The following is a 13,080-nucleotide window of genomic DNA, read 5'->3' on the forward strand; positions in this document are numbered from 1 at the left end:
TAGTTCCCCTGTGATTTTCATCCTTATTGGCTCAGATCTTGGAAGGAAATTGGATGCCAACCTGCTGGACAGATGATTTACAATAATCTTCCCTTGCAATTTCAGAAGCAGTCCTTTGGTAACATACAGGCTCTACGCTGTTGCGGGGTCTAGGCAGGGATTGCCCTGTGACTAGCATGTAGATGTAGAGTACCAGCTGTGACAAGGCTATGGATTGAGTGAACAGAGCAGCAGTTACTTGAAACTGAAGATTCAAACCACATAATAATCCACAAAATAAAACAAAACAGGAAGTTTAATCTATTTGTATTAGAGCAGGAATGAAAGATGTGTAACTAAGCGTCTTTTTGACAGGTCTTTTCCTCCAGTAGCTTGATGTTTCAGCAGCAATTCTATATGCTCAACTAAAACATATTTTATGTGTAAAATAATCTTGTGTACAGTATATGAAAATAGACATTAATATGAACAAAACAGGTACCTGCAGTCCTCAGTGCTCTTTACATACAGATGCCCCCTTGTCTTCATAATACTGCACTTTCAAGTCTATTTCTGCCAAATGGACTGTGAAAATCAATAGCAAACTCCATTTGCTAGATAACACTTGCAGGCTATGACTTGGCTAAGGAAATTTGGACTCGGGTGGCTTGTGTAAAACTACTAACAAGAACTCCATGGAAATTCTTATTCTTGCCATATGGTCACTGGTCACTAGCTGGCAGCTCTGAAAGACTGAGGTCATTTTGACATCAGAATCTGAACTTGCACCTGCATAAAAGAAAAACTGAGATTTAACCAACAGGCAAGAGGTTTTTCCCTAAATAAATGACTAGAAATAATTCAATTATGCTTAGTAATTGTGATGCTGAAGATGCAGCCTTTTGAATAAACCAACCCAACCTGAATATGGTCATTAAAAAAACCCTGCTTGTTTTTTTGTTTTTTTTTTTTCAGGAATCAATGTGCTTGGGTGATGCGATTTCTAACTCTCTCACAGAGCTCCTATAAGGCCAAAATCAGGTCTACCCTCTTAATATTTTCAGCATTTTTTATCAGTTGGGTAATAAAATAGCTTGCAGGTTCTAACTGACAGTGACTAGAAAAAGGCCCTGGTGCAGATCAAGTCATTTCAGCAAAATGCATGTCTTGCTCCAACAGTCAGGCCTGGCATTCACCTACAGCTTTAGTGGAATTCCCCATGCCAGGGTACTTCTTAAAAAGTCCAAATATAGATACCCATAAGGCAACAAATCATTTTAGCACAGATCACTTTTCATTTGGCAAACTGGTTAAAGCATTAGCTGCCTCTTCATTAGGGGGACGGGGATCACTATACCTTTACTGATGCAGCTACAACTGCTTCATTGTAGAAAAAGAAACAGAAGTGCTCAAATAAACTCTTCATTAAAGAATGCAAAGCTGCTTGGAAGGCCTTAGCATGGTGGCATGATAGCCTGGGCAGGCTCTCTCAAATTGTCCATGAGGACAAGATCAGGATTATCTTCTTTGGAAGGCTGTTGTCCTGACTGATGCTGTAGGACCAGAGGAATAGAGAACAGACAGGAAAAGTTAGCTGGGGATAACCTTCCCATTGTGCTGGCACTCTGACCTCTGAAGTGAGAGATAGCCCCTGGTTTCCACAACTATCTCTGCTTTCTGCATGCTGATGCTATAGCCTTGTCCCGTTCTGCCAGAAAGGTACATCTAGAAATTCAATCCTTTCATTTCCACATTTTTAGTTAATGTTTTTTTGTTTAAGGTAAAACTTTCCCAAACCAGACCTGACTTCAGTTAGTGCCATATTCTACTTTTAAATACGGGTGTACTACCTCCGAGTGCAGAAACTTGCCCTACTGTGTTTCTGCCGCTCACCCGTTTGCCAGAGTTGTTCAGAACTTTTATTGGCGCTGAACCATGAAGAAATCACCCCTTAGCACTCCAGGAGGGAAAAAGGATGAAGAACGCAAACAAAAAACCCAACAATTTTACAAAAGTTTATGACAATTTAATAACAAAACACGTAAGTCAGTGCTTGGTTATAAGTGAAGGTGTTTGTTTGGTTTTGTTTTTTTTTTTTTTTTTTTTTTTAATGCTTTGCACTCCTAGCGCATGTACTATGGGAAATAAGTGTGGGATGTTTGTATTTTAAAGGCAGAGGATGAAGACGGGAGGGAAAGGGCACCATGAAAACACTGCGGGGACGCGTTCATCCCACGCCCGAGCGCGGCGGGCAGCCGGGGTGAGGGCAGGCGCTCCCTCCCCACGGGAAGCGCTGCTCCCCCACGGCGGAGGCGAGGCCCGCGGGCGCGGAGAGGGGGCTGAGGGAGCACCCCCGGGGCGGGCACCGCGCTGCCCGGAGCCCCGAGGGCTTCTCGTCACGGGAGGCCGCGGCCGTGGGGAGGGACGGCAGCCTCTCGCCTCACGCCCAGCGGAGCCGCCCCTCAGGGGCAGGTGGCGCTTCCCGGGGGAGCCTTCCTCCCCCTCCCGGCGCTGGTGGCCCGGAAGGGAAGCCCTGCCCCTCCTCCTCCTCCTCCTCCTCCTCAGCCAGCTCCCAGGTGGCAGCAGCCATCTCCGTACCTCCCTCTCCGCCGCCTACCCGCGGGTCTGCTTTACCTGTAGCGCGCCCGCGGGGCGGGCAGAGGGCGAGCGCCCCCGCCGCCCGCCCGCCCGCCCGCTCGCTTCCCTCCGCCCGCCCGGGGCACCGCCGCCGCTTCCTCCCGCTCCGCAGCCGCGCGGCTGCGGCCCTGACGTCGCTTCCTTCCAACATGGCGAGGGCAGGTTGTCGCCGCTGCTGCTGCTGCTGCCGCCGCCGCCGTCGCCGCTGCTGCTGCCGCCGGTGCTAATGGAGGCGGGTGCGGGCCGGGGGCGGCTCGGGGACTGAGCGCGTCGCGGGCGCCGTCCGCGCACACACGCAGCGGGGGAGGGGGGAAGGAGAAGGCAGGCGAAGGCTTCGTCCTCCCTCAGCCGCGGGGGTTGGCTGTAGTCGCCGCCCGGGCCCACCCCAGCCGCCCCTCCGGGGGAGCCTCCGGGCGGGCGTCGGGACGCCGCGGCCCTCCCTCTGAGGGAGCCCTTCCCCCCGCGCCTGCCTCGGCCCGGCCCCGCGGCCTCGCCGCCTGCCCCGGCCCATCGCAGCCCTCCCCCGGCGGGAGCGGCCGGTGCCCGGCTCTCCCTTCCCTTCCCCACCCCTCCTCCTCTCCCGCCTCGATCGCGCCCATGTATGAAGGGAAGAAGACGAAAAACATGTTCCTGACCCGGGCCCTGGAGAAGATCCTGGCCGACAAGGAGGTGAAGAAGGCGCATCACTCCCAGCTGCGCAAAGCCTGCGAGGTGGCCCTAGGTGAGGCGCAGCCCGGGGCGGGAAGGGGCGGCCGGCGGGGACGGCACCGGGGCGGCCAGGGGTCGGGGGGCGCTCCGGAACCCCCCCCACCTCCTTGCCTGGCGCCCGTTAGTGTTGCGGGAGCAGGAGGGGGAGGGATTAGAGGCGCTTTGGGGCCTCTCTGGGGAAATGAGACAAGAGGGGGGGCTGCCCGGAGGGGAAGGGCCGGCGGGGAGGGGGGAGGTGGGGCTGCGGGCTGAGCCGTGGCACAGGTTTGGGGGTCGAGTTGGAGGATCGGGTTAGCAGGGTGAGACGCGGGGAGGCCGAGGTCTGTCGTCGTCTTTGGGGCGAAGCCCTCCGGCAGCGTGCGTGGCCCTGGGCGGCGGGGAGAGCTTCGGCCCCCTTCCCCCCCCGGCCCCTCCGCGCACTGGCCCTCGCTGACAGCGGTTGGGGAGGGCGCTGCGGCGCCCGGCGGGCTCCCCCCTCCGCCGCCCCGCTCGCAGGATGAATAGGCAGAGAGACGGAGGCGCCGAGCCCGGCCGAGCTGACCTGGAAGCAGACGGGCAGCGGGGAGGGAGCAGGTGACGGGCAGCGGTGAGGGAGGAGGGACGGGGGAGGAAGCGGGGGTGGCGGAAAGCGAGAGACAATGACAGCGGGCCGCGTCTGGAGGTGGTGGCCCTTCCAAGTCGGGACGCAGGCCTCTAGGGAGGAAGGGCAGAGGGAGAGGATGGTCCAGGAGATGTGCGAGGGAGAGCCTTTAGCCGTGTGGTTGCAGGGGGAGAAATAGCTGGGGAGGAAGGGGGCTTCCTTCACGCGCGGCGGAGCTGGCGCGGCCGCGGGAGATGTGGGAGTGTTTGCCCGGTTCGGGCTGGAGGGGGTGTTGGGTTTGCCGTGCAGCTGTGTCAACACCACCTCGTCTGCGAGCCTGAGGGAAGGGCCGGGGCCGGGGAGGGCAAAGCGTACCTACGCGTTCAGTGACGGGCAGTGCAGGAGCAGAACTTGGGCTTTAAAATTCCGGAGTGCTGCGTGCAGGCAGGGTTTGAACCTGTGTGGGAAAATATTGATGTATTTACTGAAAGAGTTCTGGAGAAAGGCCTGCTTTATTTAAATAATACATAAATGGATTATGTCCCTCCCATTCTTGTGTAATTGTTTCTGGGTTTGGAGGTAATTATCTTGATTTTGTACAGTAATAATGTCTGTTTAAATGGATTTGTTTGAGGAGATAATATTAAACTGAAACTTGCTTGTTTTAAAAAAAGGAGTACAAGTAATTTCAAGCTGTTCTTTTGTCATTCTATTTGTCTCATAATACTTTAAATTAAAAATAAAACCAGAAAAAAAAAAAAACAACAAAAAAAAAAAACCCTCCCAAAACAACAATCAATCCTTTTTTTCTTTGTCTATCAAAAAACCCTGACAGATGGAGGGGGAGAAGTGTCAGTAATTCAACTCCTTATTTCTTAGTAATTCAGATAGACTGGAAAGAGTTTTTTCTTACATTTCTTATTTGTCACTGTGATTTAGGCAGATGGGAATAAACTGATAACCCTTTGGCTTTTCCGTTGACTTTAGACTACGTATTCAAGTTAGAAATAAAACAGAGTAATCTTTTCTTACTGTTAATCTGAATTTATATCCAGCCTGTATGTCATCCGTAGAATTAGACACTGGTATTAATCTTGTGTTTCTGCTGTACTTTTTTCAGTAGCTTGATTTGTTTTAGGTATCATCCAGATCCCTCCAGGCATAACTCCACTGTATTACACAGATTATAAAGCAAGCCCTCTAGACTGTACAGTCTGCATCTTTTATCTTGTAAACTGATTTGTGTAAGGAGACCCCCAAGCAAACATCTCAGTGATTTCTGTGCTGCAGCTTCATTGAAATCTCCTGTGGATTCGATTGCATGATTGGGGCTTAAATAGGGAAACAATATGGTGTGGGGGTATAAAAGCCAGTGAAGTAGGGAAAAAAAAGAAATAGGAGATTGTATGCATTAGTTAATGTATATAGAAGGGCTCCACGAACTTGAAAAATATCAAACATGATGTTGATTACCATACAATCTTAATGAAATATTTTTTTTAGGTTGCAGCACCATGAAATACAGTTGATTGTAAATGTAGTGCAGTCCATTGTCTGTTTTTGTGTGTGATAGACTCCCAGTTCAGAAGTGGCAGTATGTAATTCTTGAATTGAGTAGTGCTCATGTCTAACTATAAAAAGCTTTTCAGAGAAAAGTAAATATCCTTATTTCACATGTGGGGCAACTGGGTGTTAAAGATGAGCTGTGATTTTCACAGCAGGAGTGGAAATAGGATGCACGTGTTGCACGCTCTCCATCTAGCTCTTCATCTGTTGGAGAGTACTCTTCAACTGGATGCTGCTTTGCCACCTTAAGGAAGGAGTACAGGCTTTTTATTCCTGAGAAATTGCTTTATTTTAGAGAGCAACAACATTAATGATAAAATATAAGTAAAATCGTAATTTGGAGTTAACTCTGGCAAAGTCTGAAGTTTTATTGGATTTTTAAAAATGGTTGTTAAATAAAAGGTAGTTTTTTAAAATCATGGCAGTAATTATACATCCCCAAATCAGTATCTTTTTTCAGTCTGAATATTTAATTGAAAAGTCTTCACTGAAACTAATATAATACAAAACTCTGCCATTTAAATCTTTTCTAACTGCATAATTGTAATAAGATGTTCTTTACTATTAGTATATCAAGTATTCTAACTGGTAGCTAGTAATCCAGACTTTTTTTTTTGTTTAATTTTTTGAAATATTTTTAATTGGGGGTGTGTGTGTGTGTGTGGTGTTGTTTGGTTTTTTTTGTTTGTTTGTTTTTTTTTTGTTTGTTTGTTTGGTTTTTTTTTTGTTTTTTGTTTTTTTTTGTCCTAAACCCACTGTTTACATTGTTTTACATTGTTTGTATAAGATGAGCTACTATTGAAGTATTTTAGGAACAAGCAAGCAGTGACCAGAAATATGGCATTTCTGTACAACAGGCAAACAAATAAAAATTCTGCTTTTTAGATTGAGGTTGACAAGCAGTATTTTAAGAATATCCCTTTGTTATTTTTAATCCCTCTATGTTTTCTTATAAACCTGTGTGGTTGCATTCCATTAAGATTATACTTTATTTATTTTTGATTCGTGAATTCTGCGGGAGAAAAACCCTGCAACATACCTGCTATATATTAGTGTGGCAGTCTGACCTCTGAGCAGGTGTTAAGGTGAGGTCCTTCTCACATGACCATTTTTCTGGGCTATTAGAAGATAAGAAACCAAAACATGACTTAAATGCTGCAACTTGAATTATAGATGTTCTTTGGTTTTTTAACGGGGATGAAATTAAACCTCATACTCATATCCTGAATCTCATGACTCACCAGGTTGTGTCCGGATTAATACAGAATAGTTGACTCCAAGTTTAATGTATTTTTTCATGTAACATTGTGCTGTCTGAAAGACAATCTCTGTATGTAAAAAATATAACATTTCTTTCTCTAGTCAGAAATACAGCTAATTTAGAACATCATATTGTTTACTGGCACAGCAGCTACTTTTAATCTAGGTAAGGAATGAATTTATCTTTAAAATTATCCACTTGCAGAGAGCATCAGGCAGCAAGCTGACAGCAGGATTAGATTTAGGGGTTCCCTTCCCGGTCAGTTCCCTGCATTACTGTTTCTGTGTTGGTTTTCAACCATATTACAGCCTAGGAAACTTTACTGTAAACATACTTACATTATGCATAGGCCATAAAAGATCTTGGGGGAAAAAAAAATTCTTCAGCTGAATGTAGTTTTTAATAGACTGAACAAAACCTGTTACTGCTTTGTCAGAATCTGGGGTGTGGATTTGTCTGCCTGGAAAGGTGGTTTATGAAAGGACCGAGCTGAGCAAACCAGAATTCCCTATTTGTATAAAGGCTGCTAGTTCAACTGCAAATCAGGAGTCTTCTGTAAAACTCCAAACTGCAAATAGTGTGAAATGATACGGATATGTACCTAGTACGTACTTCAAAGAAAAGGGTGCGTGTGCTGCTTGGAATTCTGGAAGTACAGACTGAAGACAGCTGAGGCTTTTAAAAGGTTCTCCAGTGCTCTTTGGATTGTTCAGTCTGTCATGCAAAGATCTGCTGGACGATGTAGGTCTCACACAATGGGAAAGTGACAGCTCTGTTCAGTTTGTGCTGCCATTACATGCACGTGTAGGGTGATGAAGCAGCATGATCTAATTAAGCATCAAATCTGAGGTTTTCTCAAAACCGGTAGCATTTGGAATAGAACTCCCCCCAGAGGTGGGAAGATTTGTATCTTTAAATGTGCAGATTTGTAAATGGCCTGGAAAAGTCTCACCTGCATAATTTTTTCTGTCTCTTTTTACCCTTTCTAGTTTAAATTTCTCATGTCCTTTGTATATATAGATAATCATGTTCTGTTGTCAGAGTAAGCAAGGTTGACAGTCAATACAGAAATGCATGTGTCTGTTGCAAATGCTGGGTGCATTGATGAAAACCTTCCTAAACTAGCACAAACAGTTAAAAATGCATTTTGAAGACCATTATCGTGTTACTCCTCTGGAATTAATTTTACTGGAGAAGTGTTGAACGAGCTAAATTTCTGTTTGTATTTTGGATAATGCTGTTCTCTGTAGACTGCCTTCCATCTTTCATCAAAATTAGTTATCCTTTTTTAGAAGCCAAAGCCCAGAATTTTTGGAGTCTTTTCTGTGCTGAATACAAAGAGATCGGTATTGTACCATTGTCTGTTTGTCTGCATGTGCTATAGGCATTTTTCACAGTATGCAAGTCACCATTGTCCATACAGAGTTTACTTGCTGGTTGAAACTGTTCTTCTGAAACAATTACTTTGAAGTAAGCAAGCAGTATAAATGGAAATGTTTCGCTAGTACAAACCAAGTCATATATTTAAAAAAAAAAATAAATCCCTGAAAGTTGCAGCTGCCCTTTCCTCCTCTTGCTTGCTTTGCTAATTTTGGTCTTTAACTAGCAGAGTTTCAGTGTGGTTAAGATCTCACCTACTTTTGCCAAGGTTGAAAACTTGTCTTGGTAACAGTAGGGTTTGGTTGGCCCCATAAACTGCTTTCCAGGTTGCCTTCTGCATTTGAGGTGTAAAGTGCCATTTATGTTGAATTTACAAGGCAAATTTAACAGAAGTCGTGTATAGTGGGAATTTTTATTGGTTTAAATGTAATCAGTTCCTGGCTGCATAGAATGGCAGTGCTGTCAAGCTTTAATCCCCCTGGAGAAAGGAGATGTTGCCAGGGTGCACATAAAAACACCTTTGTAGAAAACAAAGTAGATTGTGTTTGGATTGGAAAAATGTTAATGGAGAATGAGTATCAAATACTTGCTTTGTGTCTTGGAAGGAAAAAGAATGGTATTTTTCTTAGGCAGAACTTTGACTTCATCCTGAAATACGTCCTCAGTTAAAGCCTTTGATATTTTGAAAGTTTTAACATCGATTTTCAGTATCTTTTAAAATATGGTCTTGAAAGACTTCAACACTTCTTTGTGACACAGGGCAGCTTTTAAATACCTCTGTTCCGCTGTGTATTTTAGAGCACTAATTGGAATCTTGAAGCTTAAAATGAAAAGTTGTTGCCTTGTGACCAGAGTGCATCTGAAATATAATGACATGTCTTTACTGTTTTGTGAATTTTTGTTCTAGTTGATATTTTTCTGTACCCTCTTCCATTATATTATTCCTGTAATTGTCATCTTTTCCTCTATTCTTTTGGTCCTTGTCTCCTGTTAACCACTGTTCCATTTTTTTCAGGGTAACAACAGTGTATGTTGTCGTGCAATATCTTCATATACAATTAAAAAAAAAAAATAGCCTGACCATTGATGTCAAATATAAATTCCAGACCTTTTCTGAAGTACTTCAGAGAATAATTGGTATTGAGCTAGTATGTTGATAATATGTTGTTAAATATGCTAACTTGTTTAGTTGTCAGGGAAGATTGTCACATGGGTGTTTACAGAGGGAAGCATCAGCCAGTGGTGTTCTAGTCAGTCTTTCTTCCCTGTTCTTGGCAAACTCCTAGCAGAAATCATGGACTCACAAAGAGCTAGATGAGGAAGCCTTGTCTTCTTCCAGGGCACATGCCTGTCATTTTCGGGTTTTTCATTGGTGTTGATATTTTTCTCGAGTTGCTGATTAGTTAGTACTTTATAGTAAACAAATGCTGCCCAGAGCCTGGAAAGCAAGACCAGCAAGCCTGTACGTGACTTTCATTCAGCTCTGCAACGGCCAGCGGTAGATCAGTGACTCCAATAGGCAGGGGGAAGGGAGTTTTGTGTTTTCTGCATCAAGCCGGAGAGCTTTCCTGTGTGATGTGTAAATTGGTGGTTTGCTGGGAGAATATATTTTTGCCTGGGAAAGACAGCTACTGTCAGTGGAGCATCAGAGGCTGAAGTGACTTGGGAAACACAGCTCCGCAGATTTTGAGGAAAGAGGGGGAGGTATCAAGGAAATAGATGAAATTGAGTAAGAAGCTTGGTAATTTTAATCTGTTAGAGGAGGAAGAACTCTATTGTGTGTGTCTGAAAGCCAAAGATACGTGATCTTGCTGTGCTAGTCTGATGGACACAGACCAAGAAGTATTATGTGCATAGTTGGCAGTTACTACCATGTCCTTTCCATGAGTAAATGGTAGAAGAAACTATAGGTTACTGTTAGGCAAACCAAACCTTTAAGAAAAGTCACATACATATAAAAAGTTTCCAAACAACCAAGGAAAACATGAAATACTTCTGTGGGATTTTACAGAAATATTGTACAAGGACAGTTGAACAAATGGTAGCTGATGTGTTTTGTTTCTATGAAAAGCTCCTGGTGTCAGAACTTAAATGAAAAAAACCCAAAAGCAAAACAAAAAAAACCCCCAAACACAAAAAACCCCAGCCTATATATTTTATATCTTTTATATCTTAATGGAATACAGGGGAGTGTTGAATAAAAATATCTATTTTGAGGGATAAGGTAGATGATACATGTTATATGATACTTCCCATTTTGAGTATAAAAGTAAAAGAGCTGCTAAAAATAGGTCTGGCAAGTCCCAGGAGTTTGAAATACCTGGCAGAAGTCCCTTATTGATTTCTAATCAATCTTGGGACACTGAGAAAATTCCAAAGGACTAGGAGACATCTGCTCCTGTGCCAACATTGTTACAAGGATGAATAGGGTGACCTAGGTAATTACTAGTGTATTGACCTAATGTTGATCCCAGGCAAGGTAGTGGAGTAGCTGATACATGGTGAGAACAAAATGCCAGTTGGCAAGGATTTGAGAAAGATTTTCAAAAGCAAAAAGCAAAGCCTCTACCAGTTTAAGTTTTGGGGACAGATTATAAGGCATTTCCCTCACATTTTAGTTGTCTGTAACTTCTGTGTTCTAAAGTTCTTAATTTTACATGTTTAGAAGTAAAAACTGCCGTAGTGGTAGGAAAAGGCTTGATAAGATTTCATTTGAATTTATAAATACTGTCAATTTTTTTTTTTTTTTTTTTTTTTCCCCCATTTTTCATGTTGCTTCTTTCCTCTGTACCTATGGTCTCAGCTTTTAAGTATTCTTGGTGTTGGTAATCTTGCTTGGGTTTCTTTGGGGGTTTCTGTGTTTGATGTTGTTTACTGTTGTTCTTTAATTAGAAGTCCTACATTTTATTTTTCAGTGTGGACATATTAGTAGATGAGGAGGTTTTAGTTGGGAAGCAGGAGCTCTTTAAAGATCTTGAAGTCTTGAGGAATCTGAGCTCTTAGTATGCTGCTCTAGTTAAGAGCAGCTTGGAATACTAACTCTGTACTTGATACAATTTTTAGAGTAATGTTATCCCTGTGCGTGGGTTTTATTATCAGTGAGACATGCTTGAAGAGCTGTATGAATTAGAGAATGAAAAAAATAACACTAGAATCAAGATTAAGTCTGTTACTTCTGTTTAGACGCAGGTAGGAAAACAGTGGGCTGGTTTTATTCTCTGATGTTGCAAATCTTTGTATCGCTCATTCTTTTCCAAAAATGTGTTTTAATTCAAGCAAAACTTGTTTCAGAGATGTCTTGTATCTGGCTGTGCTTTTCAGGCGTTTGTAAAAGCCAGTCACACTGGAGGCTTTCTCTCAAACTGCAAGAAGAGTGGTTCTATTTTGGAAATTCCTTTCTCCAATAAAAAAAGTCACAATTGATTTTATGGGAATTGTAACTGAAACTGTGTTTGTACTTCTAAACATTCTACCAAGAAGCTTGTGTGCTTAGTGTGTTGTGGAAGTGCTCTTTGTGTGTGTGTGAAAGCCAAAGATGACAAATACCGCTTTCCTTCTGAGAGGGAATTTTACTTTCTCCACCATGGTCACCTGCCCACTGATTTTTTTTTTTTTGCCTCTTCAGGAATAGTAAAGTTGCCAAAACTTCCTGAGCTGAGTAATCATTGCTGCATTCTGGTGGTATTTATTCTCTGAAGGGGCATCTTGTAGCTTTTCGCTAAGATGTGATCAAATGTACTCATGCTAGTGAAGGATCCCAAAGCACTGATGTATTTGGTTGCAATGTTTGATTAGATTCCCAAAATATCTTTCAGCTCAGTTGTTTTAATCTTTTTTTTCCTCCTGTGATTTTTTTTTTTGCGCTTGAACAGAGAACAATTTTTCAATAGCATCTCAGGTAGGTTTTAAAATAAAAAGACAAACCCTAAGCCTGAAAAGCAGATTTACACTTGACCGAAGTAGTGGACAGTAGCCCCCGTCTACTTGGGTAAACTCACATGGCTGCCTGTTTTACTGGCTCAGATTCTGGGTTTTTTTTGCAGATATACTGTTCTTGTTCTGTTCTATAATTTTTATGCTAAACAAGTTTAATTCTAATAGTACTATCTAACTAGCTGTTTTGTCATGCCTGTGTGGTTTTTGACTTTTCTGTCAGCTTTTTTTTTTTTTGTTAAGAATTGTATACACACTCTAAACAGTCTAACTAAATTTTATGGAAACCAAGAGAGTTTTATAAAGACTGTCAGCTTTTTTTTTTTTTGTTAAGAATTGTATACACACTCTAAACAGTCTAACTAAATTTTATGGAAACCAAGAGAGTTTTATAAAGACATGTAGGGGATGATTGCTCTGGGCTTACTTTTTTTTTTTTTTTTTTTTTAATTGTTGATTTCAGTTCAGAACGTTTTACTTCTGTTTCCCCTCCAGCATTTCTGGTAGTCTGTGTATCATGTATGCTACGGTGGTGTGAGATTACATTGTTACTGATGTTACACTGATATTTGGTTTTGTTCAAATGGGTAATGTCTGGTGTCTGGCACTCTTCAATCTTTTTTTATTTTGTGTATCTATTGTGTCAGAAAAGAAATATTTTTCAGATAATTGAAAATACCCGCCCTTGAGATAAATGGATTTATTCAAGCCCTCTTTTTTGTCTGCTCTTAAACACGGAGTGAGAGGTTTAAAAAAGATGATCCATTAATAATACAAATTCTGTACTCACTGTCTTTAGCACTTGCTGTTCTCAAAATCTTGACAGGTTTTGTAATATTATTCCTTCTTTTCATTTAGAAATAAAAGTATAATTAGGTTTGTAAATATTTCATGTCGAGATTTTAATCAGTGCTGGATACAGGGATGTTTTACTGCTTTGTGTTTTTACTTGACATAAATGTGGGACTCTTGAGTGTAAATTTGCATTGCAGTTGTCAAGAATGTTTGAATGCCCATCGTGCTTCGACACTGCAAT

General features: G+C 42.7%; 1 protein-coding gene across 1 annotated transcript in view; it reads left to right on the forward strand.

Annotated features, from left to right (window-relative positions):
* Window positions 1-1,767: 1,767 nt before the first annotated feature.
* ARFGEF1 (ADP ribosylation factor guanine nucleotide exchange factor 1) overlaps window positions 1,768-13,080 on the forward strand; it is a 98,647-nt gene continuing 87,334 nt past the window's right edge. Inside the window, exon 1 of the mRNA XM_042785879.1 lies at window positions 1,768-3,337. Coding sequence (XP_042641813.1) covers window positions 3,214-3,337 — 124 coding nt within the window. The 5' untranslated portion in view covers window positions 1,768-3,213. The remainder of the gene's footprint in view (window positions 3,338-13,080) is intronic.

This window comes from Tyto alba, unplaced genomic scaffold (genome assembly GCF_018691265.1).
Source record: "Tyto alba isolate M040663 unplaced genomic scaffold, T.alba_DEE_v4.0 Super-Scaffold_9, whole genome shotgun sequence".
Lineage (NCBI taxonomy): Eukaryota > Metazoa > Chordata > Aves > Strigiformes > Tytonidae > Tyto > Tyto alba.